At 35.3% G+C, this 21,485-nt stretch overlaps 1 protein-coding gene across 30 annotated transcripts in view; it reads right to left on the bottom strand.

The window, feature by feature from the left end:
- Nucleotides 1-21,485, bottom strand: part of GPHN (gephyrin) — a 734,546-nt gene that overhangs the window by 264,540 nt on the left and 448,521 nt on the right. For 15 of the 30 annotated variants that reach the window (XR_013395171.1, XM_077938281.1, XM_077938262.1 and 12 more), the window contains 3 exons: nt 11,777-11,843; nt 4,830-5,102; nt 3,471-3,569 (listed from right to left, as the gene is read on the bottom strand). Coding sequence is in view for 29 of the 30 variants with exons in the window: in XM_077938281.1 (XP_077794407.1) it covers nt 3,471-3,569; nt 4,830-5,102; nt 11,777-11,843 (439 nt within the window). In the remaining variant the exon portion in view is untranslated. 30 annotated transcript variants of the gene reach the window in all.

Below are 21,485 nucleotides of genomic sequence, written 5' to 3'. Positions count from 1 at the left end.
GAAAAGAACCAATAGTTTCACCACTGAAGTCTACAAAATATTTAAAGAAGAACCGATACCAATCCTACTCAAACTATTCTGAAAAACAGAGAAGGAAGGAATACTTCTATACTCATTCTACAAGGTCGGTATTACCCTGCTATTAAAACCAGACAAAGACACATCAAAAAAAGAAAACTATAGGCCAATATCTGATTAACATTGATGTAAAAATCCTCAACAAAATGCTAGTACACCAAATTCAGCAACATATTAAAAACATCATGCATCATGACCAAGTGGGATTCATCCCAGGGATGGCAGGATGGTTCAACATATGCAAATCAATCAATGTGATACATCATATCTGCAGAATGAATGACAAAAGCCATATGATCATTTCACTTGATGCTGAAAAAGCATTTGACGAAATTCAATTGCTTCATGATAAAAACCCTAAAAAAACTGGATATGGAAGGAACATTCCTCAACATGATAAAAGCTATATGCAACAGACCCACATCTAGTATCATACTGAATGTGGAAAAACTGAAAGCCTTTTCTCTAAGATCTGGAACATGACAAAGATGCTTACTTTTACTGGTAAGGGCTGGTCTCGAACTCTTGACCTTAGGTGATCCAACCTCCTTGGCCTACCAAAGTGCTGGGATTACATGCGTGATGCACCACGCCTGGCCAATTAGTAGCATTTCTATATGCCAACAGTGAACAATATGAAAAAGAAATTAAGAAGGTAATCCCATTTATAATAGCTACAAAGAAAACACATAGGAATAAATTTAACCAAAGAAGTAAAAGATTTCTATGATGAAGTATAAAACATTTTTGCAAGAAACTGAAGTGGACACACACAAAAAGGAAAGACATTCCTTGTTCATGGATTGGAAGAATCAATATTGTTAAAATGTCCATACTTCCCAAAGCAATCTATGAACTCAATGCAATCCCTATCAAAATACCTTCATGGAAACAGAAAAAATAATCATAACATTTATACAGAACCACAAAAGACCCAGAACAACCAAAGCTATCCTGAGCAAAAATAAAAACAAAACTAGAGGAATCATGCTACCTGACTTAAAATTATACTACAGAGCTATAGTAGCTGAAAAAGCATTTTCATCATGGAACTAAAAACAGACACATAGATCAATGGAATAGAATAGAGAACCTACAAACAAATCCATGTATGGACAGTGAGCTCATTTTGACAAAGGGGTTAAGAACATACATTGGGGAAAGGACAGTCTCTTCAATAAACGGTGCGGGGAAAACTGGATATCCTTATGCAGATGATTAAAACTAGATACCTATCTCTTGCCATATATAAAAATCAAATCAAAATGGATTAAAGACTTACATACTTAAATCTATGACTTGAAACTATGAAACTACTAAAAGAAAACATTGGGAAACTCACCAGGACATTGGACTAGGCAAAGGTTTCTTCAGTAATACCCCATAAACACAGGCAACCAATGAAAAAACAAACAAATGGGATCATATCAAGTTAAAAAGCTTCTGTATAGCAAATGAAACAATCAAGAAAGTGAAGAGAATGCAACAAATGGGAGAAAATATTTGCAAACTATGCATCTGAGAAGGAATTAGTAACCAGACTATATAAACAACTCCATAGGAAAAAACATACAACAATTCAATTTAAAAATGGGTAAAAGAGCTGAATAGATGTTTCTCAAAGGAAGACATACAAATGGTAAACAAGTACATGAAAAGGTGCTCATCATTATTGATCATCAGATAAATGCAAATCAAAACTATAATGAGATATAATCTCTTCCCAGTTAATATGGCTTTTATCCAAAAGACAGGCAATAGTGAATGCTGGTGAGGATGCGGAGAAAGGGGAACACTTGTACGCTACTGGTGGGAATGTAAATTGGTACAGCCACTAAGCAGAATAGTATGGAGGTTCTTCAAAAAACTAAAGACAGAACTACATATGATCCAGCAATGCCTCTACTAGGTATATATCCAAAAGAAAGGAAATCAGTATATTGAAGAGATATCTGCACTTCTATGTGTACTGCAGCATTATCAACCTGAGTGTCCATCACCAGATGAATAAACAAAATGGGGTACATATATACAATGGAGTACTGATTAGCTATAAAAAAGAATGAGATCCTGTCATTTGCAACAACATGGAAACCGTAGGACACTGTTAAATGAAATAAGCCAGGCACAGAAAGACAAACTTTGCATGTTCTCACTTATTTGTGGGAGCTAAAACTTAAAACAATTGAACTCACGGAGATAAAGATGGTAGAATGATGGTTACCAGAGGGTGGAGAGGGTGGGGAGGGGGAGTGGGAAATGGGGATGATTAATGGGTACCTCAAAATATAGTTAGATACAATGGATAAGTTCTGACAGCACAACAGGGTGATTACAATCAGCAATAATTTGTTGTACATTTTAGAATAAATTAGGGAATACAATTGGAATGTTTGTAACACAAAGAAATGATGAATGCTTGAAGTGATGGATACCCATTTACCCTGATGTGATTATTATCCATTGTATACCTGTATCAAAATGTCTCACATGCCCCATAAATATATCCACTACTATGTACCCCACAAAATTAAAATTTTTAAAAAGTCTTCATTTGGTAGTATCTTCTAAGAGACTATGGATGCTAAGTTGTTGGTTTTCTTCTCTCCAAATTTTGGGTGTTTTGGTTCCTAAGTATTTAAAGCCTTTATTATTTCTTTTTCTTCTCTGTCCCTCTCAGTTTATATCCATATTAGGGACTTAGATCAGGTTTTTTTTTTTTTTTTTTTTTTTTTTTTTACATCCAATGTCTAAATTATCAGTGTTTAATGATTTTTATGTCTCAGTTTAATCTTTTACAACCTGGCATTTTTTGCAAGCTATCATTGAGCCAGTGACTGAATAAACAAATATGCACCTAAAAAGTTTACTTATGATGAGGAATCACAGAATTTATATCAAAATTCAACTCTGCAAATGGTTGTAATGAGAGCCCAATGAATGAAGAAAAAAAAGAGATGCAAAATCATGAGAAAAAATAGGAAGGTTAATACAAATCAACTATTTGCTTGACCAATCTGTCTAGATTTTAGGACTCAAAGTGATTCTCTTAAGAGGTAATTTTAAGCCAGGCAATTTATTTAAAGCTATCTGATGAAATTGGTAAGACAAAAATAACTTCTGAGCAATGAATTTCTTGCTAGTCATTTGAGAAAAGTACATTGTCACAAATGACAGAATCTTAATGATAGCAGAATACTTTAGTCACAGGAGAAACTCTATTAAATTCCTTGATGGAAATACTCAATGGCACTTACACTTTCACAAGAAAGCAATGCTGAAAATCCATCAGAATAAAACAACACATCTTCCATATGTTACAGCCTATCTCCAAGGACAGGAAGCAGAATACATATTTGGAAAATCATTAATGCAAAAGCCTCTTGTCTTACCCGTTCATCTGTTGAATGATGGGAATAACTGATGAGACCAGGGATGGGCTGTTCACCGTGTGCCATGACAACAGCAGGACTGGTGTAGAATGGATGCTTCTAATGCACAACACATAACAACTATGAATATAGTGACAGGAAAACATGAAACTATACAAACAAAATGACTAAAAAGGAAAAAAGGTAAAAACAAATGGAAAAATGAAATGCTAACATTTTCCAAATGTAGAATGACAGAATCAGCTTAGATTTTAAATGCCATAAGCTTCTCTCCTAAGATTGAAATTTATGGCACTTCTTACTCTTTTAATTCAGAGTAAAGGAAAAAGAATATATAATGATTTAAAAATGCACCTATTTCACCAATTAGTTTCATTAAAAAAACACACAAAACTTAAATACTTATTAGCCTTAAGTAAGCACTTACTGGGTCACTGAATGGATACTTCAAAAGGATTTCTCGATGATTCTAATCTATATGTTGTTAAAAAAATACCTCACTATGCTCATAGCCAAAATAACTGGATAATCCATAAAACTCTGAGAATTACTTCATATAGCAATTAAATTTTCAATCTTTATGCTCTTAATGAAAAATCATAATCTCCAGAATTGATATACTACTTTCTGAAGATATTAAGGCATACTAGGTGGACTTTAGTAGGTATGAAGAATAAACCATGTTCTATAACTTTAAGACAGTTAAATTTACTCAAGTAACTCATGGTAGTATATTTACCCGTGGAGTTGTCCAAAGAGAATTTGTAATACTTTGGTATTGTCCTAATATTTATTACTTTATTAAATTAAAGATGCAAATATATCCATTTCCTATCTTTGCCACTAGGGTAATTTGTGTCAAGCAATATTTGAATAAGTTATTAGTTAAGAAAAATTCAACAATTGCTGAGAAGCTTTGTCCCTTTAAAAATCTTTATTAATCTTTCCCAACTCATTTCTTGAATCATCTAAGGTCTTTTACCTTCAGTTTTCTGTTCCTTCAAGAATTTGTGAAGTTTTGATATTTTGAATATATAAACATTATATATTTAATATGTCCACAAAAATGACATCTCCAAAGAGTTCTAAAATGTCACATTGTATATCATTGTAGCTATTACTTCAATAGGCAACAGCTCATCAGTAATGCCTCAGAACTCAGAATAAATTTCAGTGCCTTCAAGGAATCTATATCAAGGAGGAAACATAGTAGTGAAGTGTCATGGACACCCCAGTTATTTTTTTAGGGTTCTCTGAAGAAGTATTAAATGTAGGGAGGGATGTGATGGAAAACAGATGAAACCAGTACATTTACCTGTGGGTCCTTTAGGCCTCTTGAGTATCTCTCATTAGGCTTACCTTGGCAGCAATGGCTGCTGCAGTTATATGTGATGAGGAACTATCTTCTGTTGAAGCAACACCACTGTCTTTCTTCTCTTCTTCCTCTTCCTCACATTGAACCCCTTTGTCTTCTGTCTGTTTATGGGGGCTGGTAGTAGGAGGAGGGGAAAGAGGAGGTGGTGGGGAAGGCAAATCTTCTAGTTCATCATGCACCTCCTTTACTTTTACAATGGCATCACGTAAAAGGTCAATGGCATGAGGTAGAGCTGGCAGTATGAATTGAAAGCATTCCTGTATGCAAGAGAAAGAAAAAAAATTAAGATGAAGCACTTTTGTAATTATATAAGATGGTGGCAATCGAATTGTTTTGTGATTTTGGATCTGCATTTTCCTCCATCAATCTCAAGAATGAATCATATGTAAAACATTGTCTTAGCAATATGCCATGAAGTAAGTATAACATATATTACAGTATTCTCCATAAGCTAAGGAACTACAGTGCTATAAAAACATACACTCTGCTGACTGTTCCTTTTGCCATGCAAAAGCTCCTTAGTTTAATTAGGTCCCAGCTATTTATCTTTGTTTTTATTGCGATTGCTTTTGGGTTTTTGGTCATGAACCCTTGTCTAAGCCAATGTCTAGAAGTGTTTTTCCAATGTTATCTTCTACAGTTCTTATAGTTTCAGGTCTTAGGTTTAAGTACTTAATCCATCTTGAGTTGATTTTTGTATAAGGTGAGAGTTGAGGATCAAGTTTCATTCTCCTACATAGGGCCAGCCAATTATCCCAGCATCATTTGTTGAAAAGGGTGTCCTTTCCCTACTTTATGTTTTTGTTTGCTTTGTTGAAGATCAGTTGGCTGTAAGTTTTTGATTTTGCTTCTGGGTTATCTATTCTGTTCCATTGATCTATGTGCCTATTTTTACACCAGTACCATGCCGTTTTGGTGACTGTGGCCTTATAGTGTAGTTTGAAATCAGGTAACGTGATGCCTCCAGATTTGTTCTTTTTGCTTAGTCTTGCTTTGGCTATGCGGGCTCTTTTTTGGTGCCATATGAATTTTAGAATTTTTCCTAACTCTGTGAAGGATGATGGTGGTATTTTGATGGGAAGTGCATTGAATTTGAAAATTGCATTTGGCAGTATGGTCATTTTCACATTCTTGATCCTGCTAATCCATGAGCATGGGATGTGTTTACATTTGTTTGTGTTGTCTATGATTTCTTTCAGCAGTGTTTTGTAATCTTCACAATCTACACATCTGACAAAGGACTGAATTCCAGAATCTACAACGAACTCAAACAAATCAGTAAGAAAAAACAAAGAAACAATCCCATCAAAAAGTGGGCTAATGACATGAACAGGCAATTCTCAAAAGAAGATATACAAATGGCCAACAAACATATGAAAAAATGTTCAACATCACTAATGATCAGGGAAATGCAAATCAAAACTGCAATGCAATACCACCTTACTCCTGCAAGAATGGCCATAATCAAATAATCAAAAAACAGTAGATGTTGGCATGGATGTGGTAAACAGGGAACACTTCTACACTGCTGGTGGGAATGTAAACTAGTGAAACAGCTATGGAAAACTGCAGAGATTCCTCAAAGAACTAAAAGTAGAACTACCATTTGATCCAGCAATCCCACTATTAGGTATCTACCCAGAGGAAAAGAAGTCATTATTCAAAAAACACACTTGCACACACGTTTATAGCAGCATAATCTACAATCGCAAAATCGTGATCAAATGCCCATCAATCAATGAGTGGATAAACTATGATACATCATAGTATACTACTCAGTCATAAAAAGGAATGAATTAACAGCATTTGCAATGACCTGGATGAGATTACAGACTATTATTCTAAGTGAAGTAACTCAGAAATGGAAAACCAAACATCGTATGTTTTCACTGACATGTAGGAGCTAAGCTATGAGGACGCAAAGGCATAGGAATGACACAATGAACTTTGGGGACTTACGGGAAAGAGTGTGGGGGGCGAGGGATAAGACAACAAATATGGTGCAATGTACACTTCTCGGGTGATGGGTGCACCAGGATCTCACAAATCACCACTAAGGAACTTACTCATGTAACCAAATACCACCTGTACCCCAATAACTTATGGAAAAATAATAAAAAAAAGATTGAGGACAGGCATGGATGGTCAGATTCAGATTCTCTTAAAAAAAAGCATGCACTGCATTTTTTAAAAAGTAAAATTTCAATATACAACTTGGTAGTTTAAAGATGCATTATGGGAAAGACAGAAAAGATAGGAAAGAAGCCCAAGAGTTTGAGACTGCAGCGAGCTATGATTGTGTAACTGCATTTCAGCCAGGGTGACACAGTGAGATTCTGTCTCTAAAAATAAATAAATAAATATATTCTAAAAACTTGTATACTACCCTCTTTTCCATCCCTTCCTCCCCAAGAGAAAACCTACATACTCACACACATACACATTTAATTCTTGGGTTATTTCTACAACTCTTAAATGATTTATGCAAAAATCCTGAGGAAACTAGGAGCCCTCCATTCCTTGTTCCCAACCTCCTGAGTCAAGACCATTTCTTGATGTGATTCATGCCAAACACTGAAGACACTGTTGTATTTTGGATGGGTCAAATCTACTTAATCTTTTTTTTTTTTTGAGACGGAGTCTCACTCTGTCGCCCAGGCTGGAGCGCAATGGCGCCATCTCGGCTCACTGCAACCTCCACCTCCCGGGTTCAAGCAATTCTCTGCCTCAGCACCCTGAGTAGCTGGAGCTGGGATTTCAGGTGCTCACCACCATGCCCGGCTAATTTTTTTGTATTTTTAATAGAGATGGGGTTTTGACATCTTGGCCAGGCTGGTCTTGAACTTCTGACCTTGTGATTGGCCCGTCTCGGCCTCCCAAAGTGCTGGGATTACAGACTTGAGCCCCAGCACCTGGCCAAATCTACTTAATCTTTAACCCAAAAGTAGAGAGAAGCAACTGGGGGCCTTCAGTGCAGAAAGTGGGCTCAGGAGGCTAAGTAAAGGAATATGAATGCTGATATCCAAGGCATTCAGGAACTTTTACACAGGTGCAAGAAACTTACATCAAAGTGGCCACAAGATTGTTTAATAGGAGACAGACAAATGAAACTCTATGTTTACTGCTAGACACCAAATCTTTGTGTGAAATCTTGAATTTATGGGGAAGGAGGGTAGCCTGTACCTGTCTGTTATTTTTCCTAATCCCGACCCCTCATTCTTGAACTGCAGGAGACTGAGCCCCTTTGGGCTTTGGTGACCCCACCACTGGGGAATGCTTATTTGAAGGTTGATGTTGCTATACTGTCTACTTCTTTTCCCATCTTCTAATCATTTTTTTTTAAACACACATGCTGACTCTTTTCCTATCCCTTCTCCTTTTCTGGGGAAAATACAATGAATAAATAAATTTATTGGTACTGAAGTTGTTTAAAAAGAGGCAGGAAAGAGGTTTCATATTTTTAGTTAGAGCAGGGCAGTAGAACTAACAACCTATGTGAGAATCAGATTATTTTGTCCAGAGAGCTAAAGTTCTAACTATCATCATAAAGTATAGCTAGGTAACATCGTACAGCATGCAAAATATAAAATAAGCTTGTAAAGAGCACTACATAAAGTTAATATAATCTGCTGCTGAGGTGCTCACTATTATCTATAATATATCACCAAAAGAGAATAGGTGAGAACCTAAAAACCAGAACATAAGGCCAGATATATTTGCAGAATAGGTGGAGGTCTTTCTCTTTCACATTTGAAGTAATAGCTTAAAATCTAAGATGTAAAAAAAAAATCTTAAAAATTTTTGGAGGGTTACATAATATCGGGAAAGATGCCTAATCTTTTGGCCTATCTGTGTATGGCTCAATCAGTTTACTCGTTAAAGATTGTGTAGTAAAGAATTTAACCTTGACCGAGGAGAGGTCTGGTCTTTACACTCAGCTTCTGGGAGTGATCTCTAGGTCCTTGGAATTTCATGCCTAATAGGAATGTCTTTGTTGCCTATGGATTTTGGGCACCAGAGACAGTCTAACAATGTTAGACTGCAGTTCAGGAATGAGGGGAAGGGATCACGAAAAGAACAGACAGGTATAGGCTACCCTTCCTCTCTCCCTATTAATTCAAGATTTCACACAAAGCTTTGGTGTCTAGCAGTAAACATGGAGTTTCATTCATCTGTCTATTAAACAATCTTGTGACTACTTTGACATAAGTTTTTGCACCTGCATAAAAGTTCCTAAGTGAATTGGATATATATTCATATTCCCTTTCTTGGCCTTCTGACCCTACTTTCTTTCTTTTTTTTTTTTTAATGGGGTTTGGGGGGGATGGAGTCTCGCTCTGTTGCCCAGGCTGGAGTGCAGTGGTGCGATCTCGGCTTGCCTGAGTAGTTGGGACTACAGGCACCCACCACCATGCCTGGCTAATTTTTTGTATTTTTAGTAAAGACGGGGTTTCACCGTGTTAGCCAGGGTGGTCTCGATCTCCTGACCGCGTGATCTGCCCGCCTTGGCCTCCCAAAGTGCTGGGATTACAGGCGTGAGCCACTGCACTCGGCCTTCTGACCCTACTTTCTACATGGAAGGCCCCCAAGTGCTTCTCTCTACTTTAGGATTAAAGATTACAGGTCAGCCACACTGGCAGTAAGTGTTTGAGTCCCAATAAAAGCTCTGGATACCAAAGACTCAGGTGAGCATCCCCAGCTGGCATTACTCCATGTGTGGTATCAAAAACTGATGCCAGAAGGGTGGTATGTCCATGTCTCCAAAGAGAGAGGACAACAGAAGTTCCTCATTTGTTACTTCTGTTAGACTCTGTCCTATGCACTTCCTCCCTTGGCTGACTTTAATCCGTATTCTTTCCTTGCATGAACAATAATCATGAGTATAACAGCCTTCTGTGAGTTCCATGAATGCTAGTAAATTACTAAACTTGAAGGTCATTTTAGGATCTCCTGAATTTGCAATTAGGGTTAGAAGTGAGGGCAATTTTGTGGAGTACTTGACATTTGTAGGTTGCTATTTTTTGCAGTTGGCTAAAACTCCTTACAGTTGGTGTCAAAAATACGATTTTCTAGAAAGACCCTGATTCACTGAAATAAATGGCTTAGGAAGTGAAGAGAGGGTGTGGGATGATGAACCTTTGATCACTGAGTGAAGGCAGTGTCAACCACAGTATGGAATTGCTTCTGTACTGTGATTAGTTAATGGAGATAATTCCCAAAAAGTTGTCTCACTGGATGCATAAGGAGATGAAGAATATAAAGAAAGAAGCTAAACACACAATCTCTTGGTTATTGTTATCTATGCTAGCTAAAATGAAAGTAAGGGATACAATCCTACTCTATATGAATGGGAATAGACTGTGCAGGAGGAACTTGCTAAACTAGTATTACCAATGGCAATCTGAATTAGCACAGTGGCCAAACCTTACAACTCTTTAAAAGGTGGAAAAGTTTGGGCATAAATAGAGAGAAGGAGGAATGGTAGCTGAGGGTAAAGGAATGAATGGATAGGTTATGCAGTAAGGGAAATAATACTGCATTGGTATTTCCAAAGAGGTTCAGAACAAGAGATGACATTGTTTCTTAGCTCAACTGTAACAGATGCTTGAAAGAGTGGTCATATGTTGCTGAGACTACTCCTATTTTTGGAATCCAATAAGCCTGCAAACCTGATTAGCATCACTCTGGGAGACATTCTGGTCTGTTAATGTCTGAGAAGGACTCTAAGAATGTGCCAGTATCTTTTGACTTTTATTTTTTAGGTTATGGCTAAGTGTATTGGGAAATTCAATTAAAGCCTCCTCGGGATATAATGTCAATAGAAAATGACTGGCCTGAGGAAGAACTGCACTTAGGTAACCATCAGCTAATTTCTATGATATATAGTTCTGTACAAACATATCAATAGTATTTTTGGTAGTAGATTAAGGTGAGAAATTATTGAATTTATACAAAATTATGAAAATGTATGTAATGGCTTTAGTGGATGGATTAGCTATTTCTCTAAATCTAACCATACCCTACACTGCCTCAGCCAAATCTTAGGCATATTCACACTGATACTACTGCTGTGTCTGTCACATAAATGCCATAGTAAATATAGATGCCCAGACAAACATGACTGTTGCTGTACAATAAAAAAAGTCTCGGCCAAAGGCCAGCGGGTAGCTTGTAGAGCGAAGAATTAACAGTACCCTAAGAGAGTCTGAGGGTAAAAGTGGTTGCCCTTAACTAGTTGGAGGAAATCTCTAGGTCCTCAGAATGTCATGTGTGACAGCAACGTCTTTGTTTACCTGATGGCTTTGGTCACCATACAATCTAACAATATGACTTATGATGGGGACTTTGGGCCACATGGTGTCAGTTCTGGAACGTACTGGAGACTAATGCTATCAATCCAATCTCTGGGAAGCACTAAAGACTAAAGGTCATTCATATGGGCAAAATATGATGAACTGCAACAACAACAACAACAACAAACCGAAACAACAACAACAACAACAACAACAACAACAACAAAAAACCTCTGGACATCAAAAACTCAGGTGAGCTTCTCTGATTGGCAATCTTAAAAGTATATTATCATACACGAATGCCAGGAGAGTAAAGCATTCATGACTCTACAGGGAGTGGACAAGGGAAGCTCTGTGTTTGGTAGCATTCCTGGAAGCTGTCTTATGCACTTCTTCTCTTGGCTGATTTTAATCTGTATCTTTTCCCCATGATAAACCATAACTGTAAGTGTAACAGTTTTTAGTGAGTTCTATGTCTTTCCATTGAATTACTGAATCCAAGAGTGACTTTGGGAATCCTGCAACTGGTATCAGAAGTGAGGGCAGTCTTGTGGAGTGCTCCAACTTTTTGGCTGGCTAACTTTCACAGCTGGTCAAAATCTCTTACACTAAAACATTAATATGTCCAGGTGATTTACCTGAGATCCTTTCTTGCTACCTGGCAGGTTAATTATGAGCGTTTTCCCTCTGATTCCACATACAGGCCTGAAAGAAAAGAGAAAGTAGATGAATACTAAATTGCAATGAATGTCCAGTTTAAATACATTAACAACAAAGAACAATCATTTTACTTTACATGTGAACAACTGTTTTAGGAATAAAATTGTTATCTTAAGACATTCACTGCTTGCTATACAAATTAGGCATTCTGGTTGAAGTTTTTACATTATGGTTAGTATGGCAAATTGGAAAAAATGTACTGAATGTGGAATCAGAGTAATTTACCTACTTTTAAGTAATCTGACCAAGTCTAATTGCCTGTTTTGTCTAACTTCAGCTTCTTCATATTTTATACAATTGTTTAAGAGTTTGAGATAGTGTATTAAAAATGCTTAGTGCTATTTATGTTCAAAAGTCTAACACAAAAAGCACTTAAGATTTAGATTCGAGGTCTTGCTTCTCAGGAAGTCTATTAAGTTTTAAAGTAAAACAAGGTTTTTCACAAGTGAATGGCAGAAGGGAAGAGGTTGGAGAGCTCATTCATTAATAGACCCATTGATAATCGCAGGCATTTTATTTTATTTATTTATTTATTTATTTATTTATTTATTTTTGAGACAGAGTCTTGCTCTGTCTCCCAGGCTGGAGTGCAGTGGCGAGATCTCGGCTCACTGCAAGCTCCGCCTTCCGGGTTCACGCCGTTCTCCTGCCTCAGCCTCCTGAGTAGCTGGGACTACAGGCGCCCGCCATCGTGCCCGGCTAATTTTTTGTATTTTTAGTAGAGACGGGGTTTCACCGTGGTCTCGATCTCCTGACCTTGTGATCCGCCCGACTCGGCCTCCCAAAGTGCTGAGATTACAGGCGTGAGCCACCGCGCCCAGCCAATCGCAGGCATTTTAAGCTAGAAAGGTCTTTCAGAGATAATTGTCAATTACCAGGCCACATTTAAACTAACTGGTTAAGAAACATAAAAAATGGAAAAGCAGTGGAAGACTGGAGTCAAGGATCAAAGGTCTAGATTTTATATGAGAGCTGGAATTATGCTGTCACTGACTGGCTGTGCTACTTTGATCTGGTAACATTATCTCATTTTCATAATTTGAAAACAAAGAGATTATGCTATTTTTAAAATTTTACAGTATTTTTAAAGTAATGTAAGAATACTCTTCCCCGAACGTCTTGAGTTTTTCTTTAACCACTCTTATTCTTTGAAATAAACTAAAACTGTCCTATATTTTATTACTTTTTCTTCTTGTCCTATTTACGATCTGAAAGAGAAGATTGCCATTTATTTACAACTTGCCATATATACAAAACTGTTTACTGCTGGCCGCCTTCTTACTAGAAAAACTATTCATTGTTTCATTAAAAACTTTAAGGCTATTTTATGACCTTTAATCTTAATGATATTTCTTCAAAATCTGTTTTAGTTCTGGCAGTCAGAATTGGATAAAGTACTTTAGTGACAAAATGGCACTGGGTAATTATATAGTTCTTAATATGTTCCTGTTTACTTGGGAATTTTGTTTTTCTTTCCAAACTAAAATGCTACATTGTACTTTTTTGTCAATATGATAGCTAATTGATTATATCACCAGTAATATGATTGGAATGTCATCAATATTAAGTTCTCTATTTTTATGTAAGCAAATCTAGCAATTTACTGAATAAATCTAGAATTTTAACTAAGAGCACAATAACCCCTTGTAGAATACAGTATTAGCTACATCCAGAAGTTTGTAGCACCTTTCCTTCTAAAAACTAGAAATATTATCATAACAATTACTGCATATTATCCTCCCAACATTTCTATGAAGGAAAGACAAATACAGTTACCTACAAAATATGGAAAAATAATTTGGAGTGCAAAGAATTTGATTAATACATGGCTTTGGGATCTTTGTAACTTTATACAGTAAGTTCATCCCATCCTGTGTTTATTAATGCCCATGAACTCATCCTTACTGACATCACTGTGACAATTTTATCACATATTATGAAATGTGTTAGATTTTATTTTCCAAGAAAGTTGTAACTCCCTCCATTAGAAGGTTAGTGGCAAGTGAAAACTTAGTTCATTCTTTTTATTCCAATTTTTGGTAATCAAATCCAGGCTTTTTATGTCTCCAATAATCCTTCACTTGCTCTAGGTTGACATGCTAGTAGCAGTGCTAATATAACCAACAGTTATATCCAAACCACTATGTTTCTGTGTGTGTGTTTATGTATGCATATGTGATATAATTAAAGGTTTTGCTATATAGCCAGGAGATTACATTTGTTACTTCCCATCAATTTTTTTTGCCTTTTATTTTGGCAAAACATGAGATCAGAGATTTATTTATTCTTTCTCATTTCCCTGAGCTCTTTGAAGTGTTTAAAAATTAATTTTGAGATATACTTTTTCACCTACAGAATGTCCAGAGTCACTGCAAGGAGAAAGTACTTCTCTTCTATATAATGCTTTAGGATTAATAAAGTATTTTCACAAACATTATATCATTCAATAATTTAAAACCTATAAGCTCCAAAGTGTTAGCATATTCCAATATTTATCAAATAGCTAAAGATCTGTACTATTATGGAATACATGTAACCCAAATGCTTAAGAATTTTATAAATGTAAAATGTAGAACATTAAAGCATATAAACAACTACAACACAAGATAGTAAGTAGTAATACAAATTGGTATAAAGTACCATGGGTTAAAAAAAAAAAGTAGGCCAGTGTGGTGGCTCACGCCTTTAATCCCAGCACTTTGGGAGGCCGAGGCGGGAGGATCACAAGGTCAGGAGTTCGAGACCAGCCTGGACAATATGGTGAAACCCTGTCTCTTCTGAAAATACAAAAAATTAGCTGGGTGTGGTAGCAGGTGCCTGTAATTCTAGCTACTCTGGAGGCTGAGGCAGGAGAATTGCTTGAATCTGGGAGGTGGAGGTTGCAATGAGACAAGATTATGCCGTTGAACTGCAGACTGGGTGACAAGAGTGGGACTTCATCTCAAAAAAACAAAACAAAACAAAAACCAAAAAGAAGGGCAGTTTAGGAGGAGGGAAACAATAATGCAAAAGCACAGAGTTATAAAAAGTACCAAGTGCATTTTGAGTGTATTGTCTCTCACCAGCAAGCATCCATTTGCTTACTTATAGAGGAGTAATGTGAGGTAAGAAGGACCAGCGGAAAGATGTTGCTGTCTGATAGATTAGTATTTTTCAGTTTGTGGTCTGTGGACCAGAAACATATAAATCATATAAGAATTTGTTGGAAGGGCAAAATTTCCCATACTACCCCTACCCCCTCCTCTCCGTTGCTGATATATTGGATACAAAACTGTGAGGGTGGGGTCCAGTAATCTGTATTTCAACAAATTCTCTAGTTGACTCTAATCCATGGAAAAGTTTGAGAACTGCTGTGATAAACTGTGCTTGAATTTTGGTACTACTATTTACTATTAGTGTAATCCTGTCTTCATCACTAAACTTCTTTAATCCTTAGTTTCCAGAACTTGAGTTGTTAAAAGGATTAACATAATCTTTGAAATATAATGTACAGTATACTCTAGTACATAATAGGCATTGAATAAATACTTGGTCCATCTTTCCTTTAAAAAAGTACATTAGAATTAGACAGTAGAAGTCATGAATTCACTGTAAAGAGCTAGAATGTATTCTTAAGGCATTGGGGATGATTAATGGATTCTGCTATTACTAATATTACAAAGCACTATTTCAGGAATAATAGTCTAAGATGAACTGAAAGGGGATGACAGAAGATATAAAGAAAAGAAAGTCTGATAATAACAAACACTAAATACAAGTTGACTGATTCTTCGTTTATTTTCTCTCATGTATCTGATTCAGCATGTTACATAGCGCCTTGTTTTTGTTTATGTATATAAAATATAAAACATATTTTAAATAAATGTAAATGTATATGAAGCAAAAATCCTTCAGGAACAATAGGAAGGGCATTTTAGTCTTAGGTAAGGGAGGACAGGAGTAGTTAATAGAAAGCTTCTGTAAGGAAGGAAAAATCTAAGCTTCTGCCTGAATAACCGGTAGATGTTATACAGAGGTAAAGAGAGGAGGAAGAATATTCAAGGCAGAGAAAATGGCATGTACAAAGTACTTAAAAGCTAACAATAGAACCTGATATGTGTGGTAACAACAACGAGTGTGCGTGGAAGCTGATGCAAAAAGCAGCAGTGACAAATTATACAGGCCCTGGAAGGTAATCTTAAAGAATTCAGTCTTTATCCATAGACTTTTTCTACAGTGGAGAGAGAGATTTTGCTAAAAAATTTTGAGCAGAGAAATAACATACTAATATGTGTATTTTCAAAAGATATTTCTGGCTGCAAAGTAGAAAATTTTTTGGAGAGTTGCAAGACAGGAAGCAAGGAATACAGTTAAGATAATGTCAAAAAATGTAACAGGTGAATTAGGGTGGTTGCAAGGTGATGAAGAAAAGCAAACAGGTTATAGTTAAGTATATCCTGACCCACAGACTATATAATGGGATAGTTACCTTTTTATTCTATTTTTTTTTGAAATTTTAATACAAAAAGACATATTTGGATGAAAACTGGTCCTAATTTAGATTTACACTAGAAGTTCAATATTCTATGTTAAACTTGATCACAACAGGCATGAGAATAGAATAATATGAAAAATAGTGCTTCTCTTAAAATTTCTGTTAAAATTAAATATACAACAAGGTATGACATGTGTATAAAACAGACAATAACAATAAAAATCCCACTGATGTGCCTACTACCTAGGTGAAGAAACACACTATCACTGATACCTTCAAAGAGTACTGTGTGCCTTGCCCTGATCTCAAGTCCCTTCTCCAAATAACTATCATCCTGAATTTTAAAACATTCTCTTACTTTCTTTGCAAAACAGCTCTATCAATATAAAATTCACATACCATACAATTTATCCATTTAAAAGATACAATTCAATAGTTTTAAAAGTATACTCTCACAGAGTTGTACAATCATCCCGGTAATCCATTTTATAACATTTTCATCACCCTCCACAAAAAAATCCCATACCCATTAGCAGTCACTCCACATTTTCTTGCAACTCCCAGCCCTAGGCATTCACTAAGCTATTTTCTGTCCATACAGATTTGCCTTTTCTAGACATTTCACATAAAGGGAAACATATAACATGTCGCCTTTTGTGACTTGCTTCTTTTACTTAATGTTTTCAAGGTTCATCCATGTGGTGCTTATATAAGTCATTTACTTAAATACTTTTCCACATATGTTTAAGTATCTTTTCATTTTAGCATGCTTTTGAAATTTATATACAAATGAAATCACACTGTGTATATTCTTATACAACTTGGTTTTCTCACTCAACATTGTGTTTGTGAGATTCCTCCATGCTGATATGCATAACTATAGTTCATTTTCAATGCTGTACAATATTACATAGTTCATTTTCAATGCTGTACAATATTACATATGTGCAAAGCTTTCTCTAGTACAGTGTTCTTCAAATTGTAGGTCATGACCAACTAATAGGGCAGTAAAAACTGACTTCAGTTGCCACATTTTTTAAAAAAGAACAGAACAGAAAATATCAGAATGCTTTCCTGGTAGTTAGGATAAATACTGACACAGAAAAGTTTGTGCCTTTTGTATATGTGTGTGCATATTGTTTATGTACAAATATATGCATATATACATACCCACATACATAGAGACACATACATATATATACACATATGTATGTGGGTATTGAATTACAATGTTAAGTACATTTCTTACTGTGGCTTATGGTCAAAAACATTTGAAAGCTAATGTTCTAGGGTATATAGCTAGAAGCAGATTTTATGAGTCACAGGAATAAGCAGATGTGCAGTTTTACAGTATAAAAGTAATTTTCCATAGTGTTTGTACCAATTTACATTCCCATCAACACACTGTTGCTGCTTCTCCTGACAATGCTAGATGTTGTCAGTGTTTTTCTTTTTTAATTTCTTTTGGCCAAATAGATGACAGATAAGTGATAAAGCAACTACAATAAAATGTTAACAGTAGAATCTTAAAGTATTCACTGTAAAATTCTTTTAATTTGGCATATGTTTGAAAGTTTTCATAATAAAAAGGTTGAGATAAAGTTGTCTCTTTTTTTGTAATTTTAAACTTAAATCTAAACACTTCACTGTTCATATATGTATTGGCTTATTATTTCTGTTCCGCAGTTAGCGTATTTCCATCTGTTAGTGCAGGGTGCCCCCAAATTATAAACTTCTAGAGGGTCGATTCTGTATAGAACCTATTGTATAGCACCTAATACAGTATCTTCACCATTTGGACATTTATTAAATCCATTTTGATGAAATGAGGAATGCTCAGAAACTATGCTACAGTTACAATCTCTACATCATGAAATAAACAGTAAATATGAAATTTGGTCCCTTTAAAAAATACGCCTTGGATTTATAGGACAGCAACTGATGTATCCTGATCTTCTATCCAACAAACCTGATGAACTCTTCCATTACTTCTAAAAGACTACTGATTTTTAAATAATTCCCATGTAGTAATCAAGGGAGATTACTTGTCCTTTTCAATGCTTGTATCATTTATTTCTTTTACTTTGTACAATATTGGACAGAAATACACTTGGACTCTGTCTTATTCCTAACTTTAAAGAGAATACTAATAATATCTAATTATTAACTATATTTTGCTTTGTCAAATTAAGGAAGTTCCCTTCTAATTATTGCTTGCTAAGAGTTGTTATTCACAAACAGGTGTGGAATTTTATCAAATGCTTTTTCTGCATCAATTGAGGCCATATGACTTTTCTCCCTTAATCCGTTAATATGGTGATTCATGCTGATCAGTAACCATCTTTGTGTCCTCGAAATAAATCTATGTTTATCCTGATGTATCTTTTAAAAATATACTTATAGATTTGATACGTTAGTATCTTATTTTTGAAGTTTTCACATCCACGTTCACAATGAATATTAACCTACATCTTCCCTTTTTTCTACCACCATTTTCTAGTTTTGTAATAAGATTATCCCAGACTCATAACATGAATTGAGAAATGTTTACGTTTTACTGCTCTCAGGAACAATTTAAATAATATTGAAATCATTTGTTCCTTGATAGTTGTATAGAATATCTCATTATTATTTGATTAAATAGACTTCATTTTTAAGAACAGTTTTGGATTTACGGAAAAATGCAGAAGATAGTATAGGGAGTTCCCATATTCTCTGTACCATGTTTCCGCTACATTTAACATCTTGTATTATTATGGAACCTTTGTGGCAATTAGTGAGCCAATATTGACACATTATTATTAACTAAAGCTCACAGTTTATTCATGTTTCTTATTTTGTACTTAATACCCTCTTTCTGTTTCAGGATCCCATTCAGATTACCAAATTACATTTAGCTGTCATGTCTCCTTATGCTTTTCTTGGCAGTGATAGATGCTCAGGCTTTCCTTGTTTTTGATGACCTTGATAGCTTTGGTAAGCGCTGGTCATTTTTTTTTTTTTTTTTTTTTTTTTTTTTTTTTTTTTTTTTTTTTTTTTGCAGAATGTCCACTTATAGTGTCTGTCTGATATTTTCTGAAGATAAGACTAGGGTTATGGGATTTTTAGAAGAAGACTATAGAGGTATAGAGCCATTTTTATTACATCATATCACAAGTATATGCTATCAATCTGACTAATGAATGTTGATATTGTTTTTAATCTCTTAGTTGAGGTATTTGTCAGGTGCCCCCCATAGCAAAGTTACTCTTCCCCAACTGCCCCCAATTCTGTACTCTTTGGAAGGAAGTCACTGTGTGTAGCCCATGCCTAAGCAGTGAGGAGTTATGTGCCCCTTCCTTGAGGGTGGAGCATCTATATAAATTATTTGGAAATCTTATGCACAGGACATTTGTCTCTTCTCCCTCATGAATTAATTTATGCAAAAAGTTATTTGTATAAGCATGGACTCATGGATATTTATGTTATACTTTGGATTATAATAAAATACTGCTTATTTTGTTGCTCACATTTTTACATCTTTGGTCATCGGGAGATGTCAATTGACTCCTATGCCCCTTTAATATATACCCGCCAACGTGTGTTTTTGTTGTAGTTTGTTTTCTTGAGCTCTTCCTTACTTTGGATTTACAGGCTCATCTTGTATATTTCCTGCCTTGGTCTCAGAATCAGCCATTTTTCCAAGGAATCCAGGCTCCTTTTATTGCCAAAAGGTAATACAAATTAAGATTTCAGCATTAATTATGTCATTTCATACTGGTATGTCATTTCTTTTGGACCCTCTCTGCTGACAGAGGAAAGGAATATGTGTGTAAACTAACCTGTGTACATATATATTACACATATTTCTGTACGTAACCATTTGTATCTATGTTAAAGCTAGATATGAATTCCTACTGATGTCTCCAACTCTAATACATTACCTAGGATCACCTGGATCATTCTAGCCTCCTCCCCTTGCTTGTACATATGTAATTTCCCACTCCAACAGTGAGAAACCTGTCTCTCACTATCTGCCATCCATTTATTAACTATTCAATTCCAGTATACATATAAATTAAAATTAGAATTGTTAGCCAATACCTCCACGGGATACAACTTTATCAACTAAAGTGCTTATGTGCAGTTGCTTTTACCTTTAGTCTTACAGACTCCACTCATATCCAAAGTTATTATCCAAAGTTATTTAGGTCCTCCACCCCTTTCCATGAGGTTGTTTCATTTATTTTGTAATGCATGTAAATTATCTTGGCAGAGTCCTCATTGCTTTCTAGGATCCATCAAATGCAATTTGCATATATTAAGCCTTCTTTGTGATAAAGTTCTATGAGTTTTGACAAATGTATAATGTCATGTTTCCTTATTTCTACTTCATATCAAATAGTGTTACTGCTATCATATCAAATAGTGTTACTGCCCTAAAAAATCTGTTGGGCTTTATCCATTCACCTATATCTTTCTTTTCAAAAACTCTGGGCAACCACTGATCATTTTACTGTTCTTATAATTTTACTTTTACTACAATGTCATAAAGTGAGAAACACATAATATGTATTCTTTTCACACTGGCTTGTTTTATTTAGCAATATGCATGTAAGGATGTCTTTTTTAGTGGCTTGATGGCTCATTTTCATTTTATTACTGAATAAGAGTCCATTGTATGGATGCAGCACAATTTGCTTATCCATTTACCTACTGAAGTGAATCTTGGTTGATTCCAACTTTTGGCAATTATGAATAAGGCTGTTATAAACATTTGCATGTAGACTTTTGTGTGGATGTAAGTTTTCACATAAATTGGGTAAGTATCTAGAAGTTCTCTGTATATTTTGGATATAAGTCACTTTTATGGTATAAGACAGAATGACTAGACAGAAAACCAGCAAGCATATAGAACAACTCAGCAACACAAATCAACAGGATTGAATTGATAGAACACTCCGCCTGACAGAATAATACACATTTTGTTTACCAATATAGACCATATCTGTGACCATAAAAATAAACCTAAACAAATTTAAAATAATTGAAATAACAGAGTATCTTCTCTGACCACAATGGAATCAAAGTTGAAATCAATAACAGAAAGATAAGAGGAAAATTCCCATATACTTGGAAACTAAATCATAAACTTCTGAATAATCTATGGATCA

The sequence above is a fragment of the Macaca mulatta genome, chromosome 7, assembly GCF_049350105.2.
Source record: "Macaca mulatta isolate MMU2019108-1 chromosome 7, T2T-MMU8v2.0, whole genome shotgun sequence".
Classification (NCBI taxonomy): Eukaryota; Metazoa; Chordata; class Mammalia; order Primates; family Cercopithecidae; genus Macaca; species Macaca mulatta.
The sequence above is the reverse complement of the archived record's forward strand: the minus strand, read 5'-3'. Positions and strand labels throughout refer to the sequence as shown.